Source organism: Manis pentadactyla, chromosome 13 (genome assembly GCF_030020395.1).
Source record: "Manis pentadactyla isolate mManPen7 chromosome 13, mManPen7.hap1, whole genome shotgun sequence".
Classification (NCBI taxonomy): domain Eukaryota; kingdom Metazoa; phylum Chordata; class Mammalia; order Pholidota; family Manidae; genus Manis; species Manis pentadactyla.
In genome coordinates, this window is record NC_080031.1 from 93,900,307 (window position 1) to 93,914,469 (window position 14,163).

The following is a 14,163-nucleotide window of genomic DNA, read 5'->3' on the forward strand; positions in this document are numbered from 1 at the left end:
TTGAGTTACACTTGTCCAGTTAGGAACAGAAGGGAAAAAGTAGCTTCTGCCACACCGACGTGCCTTGCTACTGGGGACGTCCCTGTGGGAGCAGCCTCTGAGTGGCAAAGGAGCATTTGTTTTTATAGCATCTCATGACAGTTAGTGTGTAGCTGTGTCTCCTTGGCTGATATGCAGAGAAGTCTAAAGGTCAAATGATCTTCCCTTTGTTAAGAGTCTTGATACCATACAGAGGTGAGCTGCCATCACACGTTGACTCCTAGTTACCAAACCACAACAGTTGACATTTCCTCAGTATATAATGATTTCTGGCTGTGTATAGATATCAAAAACCCCACTGTGTATGTCTGTGAAATGTTATTTTTAAGAGTATATGACACAATATTTTATGGCAGTAACTTTGGAAAGTTGTGACAGTTTGGCTAATTCCTGGTAAACTATATGAAAACTGACACAAAAATAGAGAAAACTCAAATAGTTCTACGACTTTTAAATAAGTGGAACCGATAATAAAAAGTCCGAAGTCCAGGACTTCTTCCATAAACTATATCAAATATTCTTGGAAACAATTACTCCATGCTCATGGAAACCGTTCTATTGAGTAGAAAAAGGAGATACTTTCCATAACACTCTTTATATGGAAAATGTAACATTGATACCCAAATCTGATGAGAAAAGGAGGAGGAATTAAATGAAAGGCCAATCTATTATGGGTATCAAGGGCAAAATCATGAATAAATTATTAGCAGAATGGGTAAATTCAGCAATATATCAAGAGGATGCTACACTATGATGGAAGCTATAGTCTGGAATTGCAAGTTTGGTTTGACAGAAGCGTTAGGTTAATATAAAGCTTGACATCAAAAGGTAGAGTAAAAAATGATGCACTTATCTCAATACAGAATAAAAGCATTTGATTAAAATTTAATGTCATAAATGCAGAGAAAAATGTTTGATAAAATTAGCTATCAATTAGTGCCATAAAATTCTTAACAAGCTGTATAAAAGTGCTCTGGATTTGATAAATGGTTCCACAGGAAACATGAATATCATCACACATAAAGTGAACCTTGGAAGCTTTAACTATAGATGATTAGGCCACTGTAATCCCTGAGAAATGAAGCAAATTAAATAAAAGTCATACAATTTGGAAAATATAAATGTGGAATTCACTGATGTTGTGATTATGAACTCAGAAAATCCAGGAGATAAATCATTAGACTAGATAAGACTCTGAAGAAAGATTACTATGTAAAAAAGTCAATATGCAGAAAATACTTGTATATATACCAGCACGAAACACTTGGAAATGAGATTTTAAAAGAGTTGCAATAGCATCAAAACTACCTAACTCCAAGTGTGATAAAAGGTGCTAAGAGGTTTTGTGCAGGGAAATGATTAAACCCTTTTGAGATTGAAATAGATGGATAGGAATCCATGCAAAATGTCAAAGATGTCCATTAATCAAAATCAAAACACATTTTTTGGGGTGGATTGAAAAATAACAAGTGGAATCAAAAGGCCAAGAACAGCCAATACACTTTTCTCCTGAAGAAAAGCAAAACATGAGCATTTGCTGTGCCACATATCAGGAATGATCGTAAAGCTACAGTTAATTAAGGCAATGGGGTCTCAATGCAGGGATAGCTATCAGATCAAAGGAACAGAATAGTGGGCTCAGAAAGAGATCCTTGCCCAGGTGGACTAGAGCCTCCCTCTGATTTCTTACTTGAGTGTCTATGCAAGAAGTAGAGAAAGGATGTGTTCGCAAACAGTGCTTGGACCTTTTAACCCTATGGGAGAAAATGTGCTGGTAATTAACGCTGCACACAAACGTCAACTTCTGGAGGGTTAGAGATCTCAGTGTAGGAGCTGACACCATAAAACCTTGAGATGATCACATGACTTACTTAAAGATTTAGGGTAAGGAAAGATTTCTTGAATGGAAAACAAATCCCCTAAGCAAAATAGAACAAGATAGACATATTTGACTGCATTAGAACTAAAAACTTTGATTCACCAGAAGATTCCATAAGAGAGTGAAAGGGCAAGTCACCCAGTGGGGAACACACTTAACAAAACACACAGTCGTCATTCTCTAACACGTAAACACATGAGTGAGTGCCTGTAAATGAATGGAGGGAGGAGTACTGTGCTACTGGTAACGGGACAAAAGCCTGGACTGCTGTCACCACAGAAGGGCAGCAGCAATGGCCAGCTATACTGCTGGGAAAAGTGCTCACCTGCACTAGTCACCGGACAAGGACAAGGAAAACCACAGGGACGTAAAAGCACTTCCACCAGGTCACCACAAGTTGACGACACTAAGAGCAGGCAAGAGGACGAGCCCCAGGAGTTTTCATGAATTGCAGAGAAAAACGTCCTCTGAATAACCTTACAGAAAATACTCCTAGTCCAGGAAGGGGGGCGAGCATGTGCCCCATGACCTCCCAGGTCCTCCTCTAGAGGAGCAGTGCACCGGGAGGGCTTTCCCAGCGTCCCCACCTGTAACAGCCCCGTTGGGCAGGGACCGATTCACCGGTAAAGTGTTACTTGTTGTTGGAAGGCAGTGGAGCTACTGAAGGCCACACAGCTGATGCAGAGCCCAGAGAAGCTTCCAGACCTCCGGACACCCTATATAGTCCTTCTTTTCCCAGCATTTCCATGCTTAGATGGAGTATTTGACCTTGTGCATCCCTGCCTGTCTCCAGAGCCCTCGGTGGTGTTCGCCAAGGAGCAGCCAGCGCACGGTGAGGTGCAGGCCGAGGCGGGGGCCAGCGCCACGCTGAGCTGCGAGGTGGCCCAGGCCCAGACGGAGGTGACGTGGTACAAGGACGGGAAGAAGCTGAGCTCCAGCTCGAAAGTGCACGTGGAGGCCAAGGGCTGCGCCAGGCGGCTGGTGGTGCAGCAGGCGGGGAAGGCGGACGCCGGGCAGTACAGCTGTGAGGCCGGCGGCCACAAGGTGTCCTTCCGCCTGGACGTCACAGGTCAGTGCTTTGTGGTACTCAGTTAGCCTTGTTTGGTAGTAAGGATGGGACTGGCCTACAGCCCAGAAGGACCCAGGTGCTTTTCCAGTGGGACCTCATATCTTTCCATCTCCACTTCTCCTCCCCTCTCAGTCTCGGTCCCGTGCTGAGCCCAGGGAGACGGGAGGGGAAGGGTTTGCATGCGTCAGGGCCGTCTTGTCCACCTGAAGCGGTGCTTCCATGTAATGGTACTTCAGCAAACGTCCCCAGCAGCAGTGCAGGATCTTCCTGGTATGGCCTGTCTCCTGACTCTGGCTGCACCTGGTGGCTGCGGTCTCAGGGAGACCCGGTGTCTCCTGTCCTGGGCTCCAGGAGGTCCTTCTGCTGAATGTCCTGGCAGTTCCCATTGCCCTCACCTAATGCCGCATGAGGCTTCTTTCTAGTGGGAACTCTTTGCGTTTCATTGAACCAAAATAGGGGCCCATTCTGCCCATGCAACTGTACTTGGAATTGTCCTGAAAGTAAAATTTCATTGATCATGGTTCAGGTGTTCTGGGAGGCTCTTTGCTCTTTTCCCTCTGTGTGCAACCATGGAGGCCCGTGTCTTGTGGCAGTGCCTGTGCCTAGTAAAACAGGAGCTTCATATTGGTAGTTAATCACCAGTGATAAGCACCAGTGCAGTTCAGAGTGCTTTTTTGAAAAACAATCTTGTTTCCCTTTGTCTTCAGTTAGGATACTCTGTGTTGTTCTTCTTGTAGTCTGATTTGTAAACTTAGAAACGCAAACAAATAAGCAGCTCACACTGTATCGCCACACGGTGTTAAACATGAGTTCCTGTTGTAACAGCAGCCGCTACCTCAGAAAGCAGTGTGTATTTTAGGGAATTTTCCTAATGCTAGTGTCTTTGTGCCTCCCTGGCTGGTTCATAGAGAAGTTTGGGAAACAGATTCATTTCCCTTTCATTCAGAGGGTCTTCATGTCAAATACCAGTGTCTGCAGTCCTACACTGACCTCTAGGTATGAACACAGTAGTTTGCTGCTCTCAGAACACAGCGGTTGTGGATGTGTATAGGCAGTGGGAACTCACTTTGTGTCTTTGTCAAATGGTAACTTAAGAGGACATGACCAATTGTTTTATGGCAAATAATTTCACTGAACAGTTTTGCCAAGTTGGCCAGTTCCTACAAAACTCTGTCAAAAGTGACACAAGAAGATTGAGACAATTCCCATAGCCGTATAACCTGTTAAGTAAATGGAAACACAATAAATAATATTCCCCTAAAGATCTAAGCCCAGTGGTTCTCCTGGTAAATCATACGACATAGTCTAGAAAGAAATGATTCCATGTTCATGGAGGTCCTTCTAGAGAATGCGAGAAACGTTCTCCACGTGGTTTCCTGTAGGTAATGTAACTGGGTACCAATTATGACAAGGAACCCAACAGTAATTAATATTGCAGGCCACTCTATTTAGTTATCGCGGCAAAATCGGAGACAAATATTAGTGCATTGAATTCTGCAATGTACCAAGAAAATAATACGCAATGCTGAAGGTTAAAGTCTCAGAATGCAATTCTCACTTAGCCTTAGAAACATAAGCAGATCAGTATGGAGTGTGACATTAAGCGGTTGAATGAAACAATGATATGATTATCTCAGTAAATGCAGAACAAAAGTTTAACAAAATGAAAAAGCAAATCCGGAAATAAGGTTTCGTAAAATTTAGCATTAATTCATGTCATACAAATCTTGACAAACCATAACTAAAAGTGTCACCTAGCGAGGTCGAGGAGTGCATGCGTCATGACCCCGCACATCGTCTCCTGGAGGAGTGTGTGCCAGGGGAGGTCTTCCCCAGCATGCCCACCTGGATCGGCCCCACCTGGAACAGCCCCGTCGGGCACTCACAGATGCACAGATCCATTGTTACTTGTTGCTGGAAGGCAGTGGGGCTTCTCCAGGCCACACAGCTGTGTGCACAGTTGGGGAAGGTTCTGGTCCTCCACTCTCCATTGAGTCCTTTCTTTCTCAGTGCCCCCATGCTGACTTAGATGATATTTGGGATTGTATCCTGTGTGTTTGATTCTGGGTTTCCCTGCCTGTCCCCAGAGCCCTCGGTGGTGTTTGCCAAGGAGCAGCCAGCGCACAGTGAGGTGCAGGCCGAGGCGGGGGCCAGCGCCACGCTGAGCTGCGAGGTGGCCCAGGCCCAGACGGGCGTGACATGGTACAAGGACGGGAAGAAGTTGATCTCTGGCTCGAAAGTGCACGTGGAGGCCAAGGGCTGCGCCAGGCGGCTGGTGGTGCAGCAGGCGGGGAAGGCGGACGCCGGGCAGTACAGCTGTGAGGCCGGGGGCCAGAAGGTGTCCTTCCGCCTTGATGTCACAGGTCAGTTACCAGAGTTCTGTCTAAGCCGTATGGAGGTGTGATGGGATTGATGTACAGCCTCAAGATCCTGAAGCTCCTCTGTCGGACTTCACCTCTTCCGGACCCAGGCCTCCCAGTTCTCATACGATGCCCATGGCTGGGCCAAGGGAGGCCAGATGGGAGGGGCGTGAAGCGCGAGAGTGTGTTGCTGACAACCCTGAGCAGTGTTTCCACACAGTCACACACAGCCCTAAGTTCCTAATCTGCCCGCAGCTCCGGTTCTTCTTTGGAGTCTGGCACTCTGGCTCTCCTTGCACTGGGAGCACGACACAGACCAGGCATCTCTCACCTGGAATATGTGAATTTCCCTCCATTGGATGTCCTGGCAGCTCCCAGATACCCTCACCCAGAAACACATGGGTTCACACTAGGAAGAGATGTTTGAATTTCATTAAACCAGGACAAGGGGAAATTTCTGGCAGGCATACCTGGACATATCTCAGCACTGAAATATGAATGCGCAGTGCTTTAGCTCTTCTGGGACGGCCGCTCCCCCTTGTGCGTGGATGCAGTAGTTATTTGACTGCCTATGTGTGGTACAATCGAGACCCAGGTTCTGTTGCAACCTCTGTGCAACGTAAACAAAGACCAGGGTATTAGTGGGTATGGGCCTGAGATAAGCACACGTGAGGTCTGCATTATTCCTTTAAATGAAATCTTGTTTCCCTTCTCTTAGGAAATGTTCTGTCAGTATTCCCCTTGGAGTCCCATTTGTACATGTAGAAATGGCGAGGAATGAAAAGTTTACTCTCTACCAGCAGGTTTTGCTAAAATGAGTTCCTGTAGCAGTGGCCACTGGCTCGTAAAGCAGTATCTAATCCATGGCAGGTCCCAGTAACCCTTGGGTGTCTGTCCCTTCCGACTGGTTCATATTTTCCTTTTGTTGAGAGTCTTAATGCCAAAGGTGTGCTGCAGTCTACACTGATTCATGCGGCTACTACGTAACAGTTTGATATTTTGATAGCATGCAATTGTTTGTGGATGTGCATAGATACCAAGAAATCCACTGTGTATCTTTTAAAATTATTATTTTAGGAGGATGTGAAAATTTATCTTATGGTAAAAATTATGAAGAGGCCCTGACCAATCTACCAAATTTTTAGAAAACTATATATTAAAGTGGCACAAGATTTACACCACTCAAACAGTTCAATAGCCTTTCAAATAAATGGAACCATAATAAATCATCTCATAGAGAATGATATAACTGAATGGCTCTGCTTGTAAATTTTGAGAAATATTCCAGAAAGAAATAATTTCATGTTCATGGAGATTATTCTAGAGAATAGAAAAAGGAGATCCTTCCCTGATTTATTTCATTGAGATATTATAGTGTTGATGACCAGTATCTGTCAAGTAGTAAGAATTAAAATTACGGGTACATCTATTATGGATATCAAGGTCAATTGTTAAAAAAAAATATTGTAAAAAATAAATTTAGTAATGTATTTAGAAAATAATAAACTATGATGAAGGTTTATAGTTCCAGATCGCAAGGCTGGTTAAATGCTAAAAACACAAGCAAATCAATGCAGTGCATGATACTAACAGTTTGAATGAAAAAAATAAGTGATTACTTCCAGAAACACAGAGTAAAGCATTTTATAAAGTTTAAAATCATAAATCTAGAGAACTGTTTGATAAAATTAGCATCATTTCATCACATGAAGTTCTTACCCAGTTGTAGAAATGATAGTTCTTCCTTAATTTGATAAGTGCTATTGTGGAAGAACCAGCTAATCACACAAAATGGGGCGCTGACAGAATGTACAGGTACATTGTTACTTGTTGCTGAGAAGGCGGTGGGGCTTCTCCAGGCCCCACAGCTGGGCCAGAGCCTGGCTAAGGTCCAGACCCCCTGCCTCCCCACGTAGGCCTTATTTTCCCCGGTGCCACCATCCTAACAAGGTGACTCTGAACTTGTGCATCCCTGCCTGTCCCCAGAGCCCTCGGTGGTGTTTGCCAAGGAGCAGCCAGCGCACGGTGAGGTGCAGGCCGAGGCGGGGGCCAGCGCCACGCTGAGCTGCGAGGTGGCCCAGGCCCAGACGGAGGTGACGTGGTACAAGGACGGGAAGAAGCTGAGCTCCGGCTCGAAAGTGCGCGTGGAGGCCAAGGGCTGCGCCAGGCGGCTGGTGGTGCAGCAGGCGGGGAAGGCGGACGCCGGGCAGTACAGCTGTGAGGCCGGCGGCCAGAAGGTGTCCTTCCGCCTGGACGTCTCAGGTCAGTGCTTTGTGGTACTCAGTTAGCCTCGTTTGGTGGTAAGGATGAGGCTGGCCTACAGCCCAGACGGACCCAGGGGCTTTTCCAGTTGGACCTCATCTCTTTCCATCTCCACTTCTCCTCCCCTCTCAGTCTCGGTCCCATGCTGAGCCCAGGGAGACGGGAGGGGAAGGGTTTGCATGCGTCAGGGCCGTCTCGTCCACCTGAAGCGGTGCTTCCATGTAATGGTTCTTCAGCAAACGTCCCCAGCAGCCGTGCAGGATGTTCCTGGTGTGGCCTGTCTCCTGACTCTGGCTGCACCTGGTGGCTGCGGTCTCAGGGAGACCCGGTGTCTCCTGACCTGGGCTCCAGGAGGTCCTTCTGCTGAATGTCCTGGCAGTTCCCATTGCCCTCCCCTAATGCCGCATGAGGCTTCTTTCTAGTGGGAACTCTTTGCGTTTCATTGAACCAAAATAGGGGCCCATTCTGGCCGTGCCACCATACTGGGAATTGTCCTGAAAGTAAAATTTCTTTGATCGTGGTTTCAGGTGTTCTGGGAGGCTCTTTGCTCCTTTCCCTCTGTGTGCATCCATGGAGGCCCGTGTCTTGTGGCAGTGCCTGTGCCTAGTAAAACAGGAGCTTCATATTGGTAGTTAATCACCAGTGATAAGCACCAGTGCAGTTCAGAGTGCTTTTTTGAAAGAAAATCTTGTTTTCCTAAATCTTTGGTTAGTATAGTCTGTGTTGTTCTTCTTGGAGTTTGATTTGTAAATTTACAAATGGAAACAAATAAGCAGCTCATACTCTATAACCACAGGGTGTTAAACATGAGTTCCTGTTGTAACAGCAGCCGCTACCTCAGAAAGCAGTGTGTATTTTAGGGAATTTTCCTAATGCTAGTGTCTTTGTGCCTCCCTGGCTGGTTCATAGAGAAGTCTTGGAAACAAACTGATATCCCTTTCATTAAGGGGGTCTTCATGTCAAATACCAGTGTCTGCATTCCTACACTGACCTCTAGGTATGAACACAGTAGTTTGCTGCTCTCAGAACACAGCGGTTGTGGATGTGTATAGGCAGTGGGAACTCACTCTGTATCTTTGTCAAATGGTAACTTAAGAGAACATGACGAATTGTTTTATGGCAATTAATTCCACTGAAATGTTTTGCCAAGTTGGCCAGTTCCTAGAAAACTGTCAAAAGTGACACAAGAAGATTTAGACAATTCAAATAGCCCTATAACCTGTTAAGTATATGGAAACACAATAAATAATATTCCCCTAAAGATCTAACCCCAGTGGTTATACTGGTAAATCACATGACAAGTCTAGAAAGAAATTACTCAGTGTTCATGGAGGTCCTTCTAGAGAATAGGAGAAACATTGTCCAGGTGGTTTCCTGTAGGTAATGTAACTGGATACCAAAAAGGACAAGGAACCTAACAGTAATTAACACTGCAGGCCACTGTATTTAGTTATCAAGGCAAAATCCGAGACAAATATTGGAGCACTGAATTCTGCAATGTACCAAGAAAATAATACGCAATGCTGAAGGTTATAATCCCAGAATGCAATTCTTTCTTTGCCTTAGAAACGTAAGCAGATCAATATGAAGTGTAACATTAGCAGGTCCAATGAAACAATGATGTGATCATCTCAGTAAATGCAGAACAAAGGTTTGACAAAATGTAACATGGCAAATTCAGAAATAGGGTTTGCTAAAATTTAGCATTAATTCATGCCATAGAAATTTTGACAAACCAAAAATAAAAGTGTCACCTAGCGAGGTCGAGGAGTGCATGCGTCATGACCCCGCAGATCATCTCCTGGAGGAGTGTGTGCCAGGGGAGGTCTTTCCCAGCGTGCCCACCTGGAACAGCCCCATCAGGCACTCACAGATGCACAGATCCATTGTTACTTGTTGCTAGAAGGCAGTGGGGCTTCTCCAGGCCACACAGCTGGTGGCAGAGCTCAGAGAACGTTCTGGTCCTCCACTCTGCATTTAGTCAGTCCTTTTTTCCTCAGTGCCGCCATCCTGACTTAGATGGTATTTGGAATTGTATCCCTGTGTGTTTGACTCTGGGTTCCCCTGCCTGTCCCCAGAGCCCTCGGTGGTGTTTGCCAAGGAGCAGCCAGCGCACAGTGAGGTGCAGGCCGAGGCGGGGGCCAGCGCCACGCTGAGCTGCGAGGTGGCCCAGGCCCAGACGGAGGTGACGTGGTACAAGGACGGGAAGAAGCTGAGCTCCAGCTCGAAAGTGCACGTGGAGGCCAAGGGCTGCGCCAGGCGGCTGGTGGTGCAGCAGGCGGGGAAGGCGGACGCCGGGCAGTACAGCTGTGAGGCCGGCGGCCAGAAGGTGTCCTTCCGCCTGGATGTCGCAGGTCAGTGCTTTGTGGTACTCAGTTAGCCTTGTTTGGTGTTAAGATTGAGGCTGGCCTACAGCCCAGAGGGACCCAGGGGCTTTTCCAGTTGGACCTCATCTCTTTCCATCTCTACTTCTCCTTTCCCTTCCAGTCTCAGTCCCGTGCTGAGCCCAGGGAGACGGGAGGGGAAGGATTTGCATACATCAGGGCCGTCTCGTCCACCTCAAGTGGTGTTTCCATGTAATGGTTCTTCAGCAAACATCCCCAGCAGCAGTGCAGGATCTTCCTGTTGTGGCCTGTCTCCTGACTCTGGCTGCACCTGGTGGCTGCAGTCTCAGGGAGACCCGGTGTCTCCTGACCTGTGCTCCAGGAGGTCCTTCTGCTGAATGTCCTGGCAGTTCCCATTGCCCTCCCCTAATGCCGCATGAGGCTTCTTTCTAGTGGGATCTCTTTGCGTTTCATTGAACCAAAATAGGGGCCCATTCTACCCATTCAACTGTACTTGGAATGGTCCTGAAAGTAAAATTTCATTGATCGTGGTTCAGGTGTTCTGGGAGGCTCTTTGCTCCTTTCCCTCTGTGTGCGACCATGGAGGCCCGTGTCTGTGGCAGTGCCTGTGCCTAGTAAAACAGGAGCTTCATATTGGTAGTTAATCACCAGTGATAAGCACCAGTGCAGTTCAGAGTGCTTTTTTGAAAAACAATCTTGTTTCCCTTTGTCTTCGTTTAGGATACTCTGTGTTGTTCTTCTTGGAGTTTGATTTGTAAACTTAGAAATGTAAACAAATAAGCAGCTCACACTGTATCGCCACACGGTGTTAAACATGAGTTCCTGTTGTAACAGCAGCCGCTACCTCAGAAAGCAGTGTGTATTTTAGGGAATTTTCCTAATGCTAGTGTCTTTGTGCCTCCCTGGCTGGTTCATAGAGAAGTCTGGGAAACAGATTCATTTCCCTTTCATTAAGGGGGCCTTCATGTCAAATACCAGTGTCTGCAGTCCTACACTGACCTCTAGGTATGAACACAGTAGTTTGCTGCTCTCAGAACACAGCGGTTGTGGATGTGTATAGGCAGTGGGAACTCACTTTGTGTCTTTGTCAAATAGTAACTTAAGAGGACATGACATTGTTTTATTGCAGTTAATTTCCCTGAAAAATTTTGACATGTTGGCCAGTTCCTAGGACTCTGTCAAAAGTGACATCACAGTATTTACACAATTCCAATAGCCCTATAACTTGTTAAGTAAATGGGAACACAACAAATAATATTCACATAAAGATCTAAGCACAGTGGTTCTCCTGGTAAGTTATATGATATAGTGTAGAAAGAAATTATTCTGTGTTCATGGAAGTCCTTCTAGAGAATAGGAGAAATGATCTCCATGTTGTATCCTGTAGGTAATGTAAGTGGATACCAAGTATGACAGGGAACCTCCGAGTAATTAACACTGCAGGCCACTCTATTTAATTATCAAAGCAAAATCCGAGACAAATATCAGTGCACTGAATTCTGTAATGTATCAAGAAAATAATACGCAATGCTGAAGGTTATAGTCCCAGAATGCAATTCTGACTTAGCCTTAGAAACATAAGCAGATTAGTATGAAGTGTGACATTAACAGGTTGAATGAAACAATAATGTGATTATCTCAGTAAATGTCCAAGGTTTGACAAAATTTAACTTGGCAAATCCAGAAATAATGTTTGCTAAAATTTAGCATTAATTCATGCCATACAAATCTTGACAAACCATAACTAAAAGTGTCACCTAGCGAGGTCGAGGAGTGCATGCGTCATGACCCCGCAGGTCGTCTCCTGGAGGAGTGTGTGCCAGGGGAGGTCTTCCCCAGCATGCCCACCTGGATCGGCCCCACCTGGAACAGCCCCGTCCGGCACTCACAGATGCACAGATCCATTGTTACTTGTTGCTGGAAGGCAGTGGGGCTTCTCCAGGCCACACAGCTGTGTGCACAGTTGGGGAAGGTTCTGGTCCTCCAATCTCCATTGAGTCCTTTTTCCCTCAGTGCCGCATCCCTGACTTAGAGGGTATTTGGGATTGTATCCTGTGTGTTTGATTCTGGGTTTCCCTGCCTGTCCCCAGAGCCCTCGGTGGTGTTTGCCAAGGAGCAGCCAGCGCACAGTGAGGTGCAGGCCGAGGCGGGGGCCAGCGCCACGCTGAGCTGCGAGGTGGCCCAGGCCCAGACGGAGGTGACATGGTACAAGGACGGGAAGAAGCTGAGCTCCAGCTCGAAGGTGCACGTGGAGGCCAAGGGCTGCGCCAGGCGGCTGGTGGTGCAGCAGGCGGGGAAGGCGGACGCCGGGCAGTACAGCTGTGAGGTCGGGGGCCAGAAGGTGTCCTTCCGCCTGGACGTCACAGGTCAGTGCTTTGTGGTACTCAGTTAGCCTTGTTTGGTGGTAAGGTTGAGGCTGGCCTACAGCCCAGACGGACCCAGGGGCTTTTCCAGTTGGACCTCATCTCTTTCCATCTCTACTTCTCCTCCCCTCTCAGTCTCGGTCCCGTGCTGAGCCCAGGGAGACGGGAGGGGAAGGGTTTGCATACATCAGGGCCGTCTCGTCCACCTCAAGTGGTGTTTCCATGTAATGGTTCTTCAGCAAACATCCCCAGCAGCAGTGCAGGATCTTCCTGGTGTGGCCTGTCTCCTGACTCTGGCTGCACCTGGTGGCTGCGGTCTCAGGGAGACCCGGTGTCTCCTGACCTGGGCTCCAGGAGGTCCTTCTGCTGAATGTCCTGGCAGTTCCCATTGCCCTCCCCTAATGCCGCCTGAGGCTTCTTTCTAGTGGGAACTCTTTGCATTTCATTGAACCAAAACAGGGGCCCATTCTGGCCATGCAACCATACTTGGAATGGTCCTGAAAGTAAAATTTCATTGATCGTGGTTCAGGTGTTCTGGGAGGCTCTTTGCTCCTTTCCCTCTGTGTGCGACCATGGAGGCCCGTGTCTTGTGGCAGTGCCTGTGCCTAGTAAAACAGGAGCTTCATATTGGTAGTTAATCACCAGTGATAAGCACCAGTGCAGTTTAGAGTGCTTTTTTGAAAGACAATCTTGTTTTCCTTTGTCTTCGTTTAGGATACTCTGTGTTGTTCTTCTTGGAGTTTGATTTGTAAACTTAGAAATGGAAACAAATAAGCAGCTCACACTGTACCACCACACAGTGTTAAACATGAGTTCCTGTTGTAACAGCAGCCGCTACCTCAGAAATCAGTGTGTATTTTAGAGAATTTTCCTAATGCTAGTGTCTTTGTGCCTCTGTGGCTGGTTCATAGAGAAGTCTGGGAAACAAACTGATTTCCCTTTCATTCAGGGGGTCTTCATGTCAAATACCAGTGTCTGCAGTCCTACACTGACCTCTAGGTATGAACACAGTAGTTTGCTGCTCTCAGAACACAGCGGTTGTGGATGTGTATAGGCAGTGGGAACTCACTTTGTGTCTTTGTCAAACGGTAACTTAAGAGGACATGACATTGTTTTATTGCAGTTAATTTCACTGAAAAATTTGACATGTTGGCCAGTTCCTAGGACTCTGTCAAAAGTGACATCACAGTATTTACACAATTCCCATAGCCCTATAACTTGTTAAGTAAATGGGAACACAACAAATAATATTCACATAAAGATCTAAGCACAGTGGTTCTACTGGTAAGTCATATGATATAGTGTAGAAAGAAATTATTCTGTGTTCATGGAAGTCCTTTAAGAGAATAGGAGAAATGATCTCCATGTTGTATCCTGTAGGTAATGTAAGTGGATACCAAGTATGACAGGGAACCTCCGAGTAATTAACACTGCAGGCCACTCTATTTAATTATCAAAGCAAAATCCGAGACAAATATTAGTGCACTGAATTCTGTAATGTATCAAGAAAATAATACGCAATGCTGAAGGTTATAGTCCCAGAATGCAATTCTGACTTAGCCTTAGAAACATAAGCAGATTAGTATGAAGTGTGACATTAACAGTTTGAATGAAACAATAACGTGATTATCTCAGTAAATGTCCAAGGTTTGACAAAATTTAACTTGGCAAATCCAGAAATAAGGTTTGCTAAAATTTAGCATTAATTCATGTCATACAAATCTTGACAAACCATAACTAAAAGTGTCACCTAGCGAGGTCGAGGAGTGCATGCGTCATGACCCCGCAGATCGTCTCCTGGAGGAGTGTGTGCCAGGGGAGGTCTTCCCCAGCATGCCCACCTGGA

At 46.3% G+C, this 14,163-nt stretch overlaps 1 protein-coding gene across 20 annotated transcripts in view; it reads left to right on the top strand.

The window, feature by feature from the left end:
• OBSCN (obscurin, cytoskeletal calmodulin and titin-interacting RhoGEF) overlaps positions 1-14,163 on the top strand; it is a 152,475-nt gene that overhangs the window by 61,370 nt on the left and 76,942 nt on the right. For 18 of the 20 annotated variants that reach the window (XR_008993394.1, XM_057490836.1, XM_057490838.1 and 15 more), the window contains 5 exons: positions 2,712-2,987; positions 5,075-5,350; positions 7,334-7,609; positions 9,688-9,963; positions 12,045-12,320. The exons of 1 other annotated variant lie outside the window; for it this stretch is intronic. Coding sequence is in view for 18 of the 19 variants with exons in the window: in XM_057490836.1 (XP_057346819.1) it covers positions 2,712-2,987; positions 5,075-5,350; positions 7,334-7,609; positions 9,688-9,963; positions 12,045-12,320 (1,380 nt within the window). In the remaining variant the exon portion in view is untranslated. The remainder of the gene's footprint in view (positions 1-2,711; positions 2,988-5,074; positions 5,351-7,333; positions 7,610-9,687; positions 9,964-12,044; positions 12,321-14,163) is intronic. One more of the 20 variants, XM_057490848.1, reaches the window with a different exon arrangement.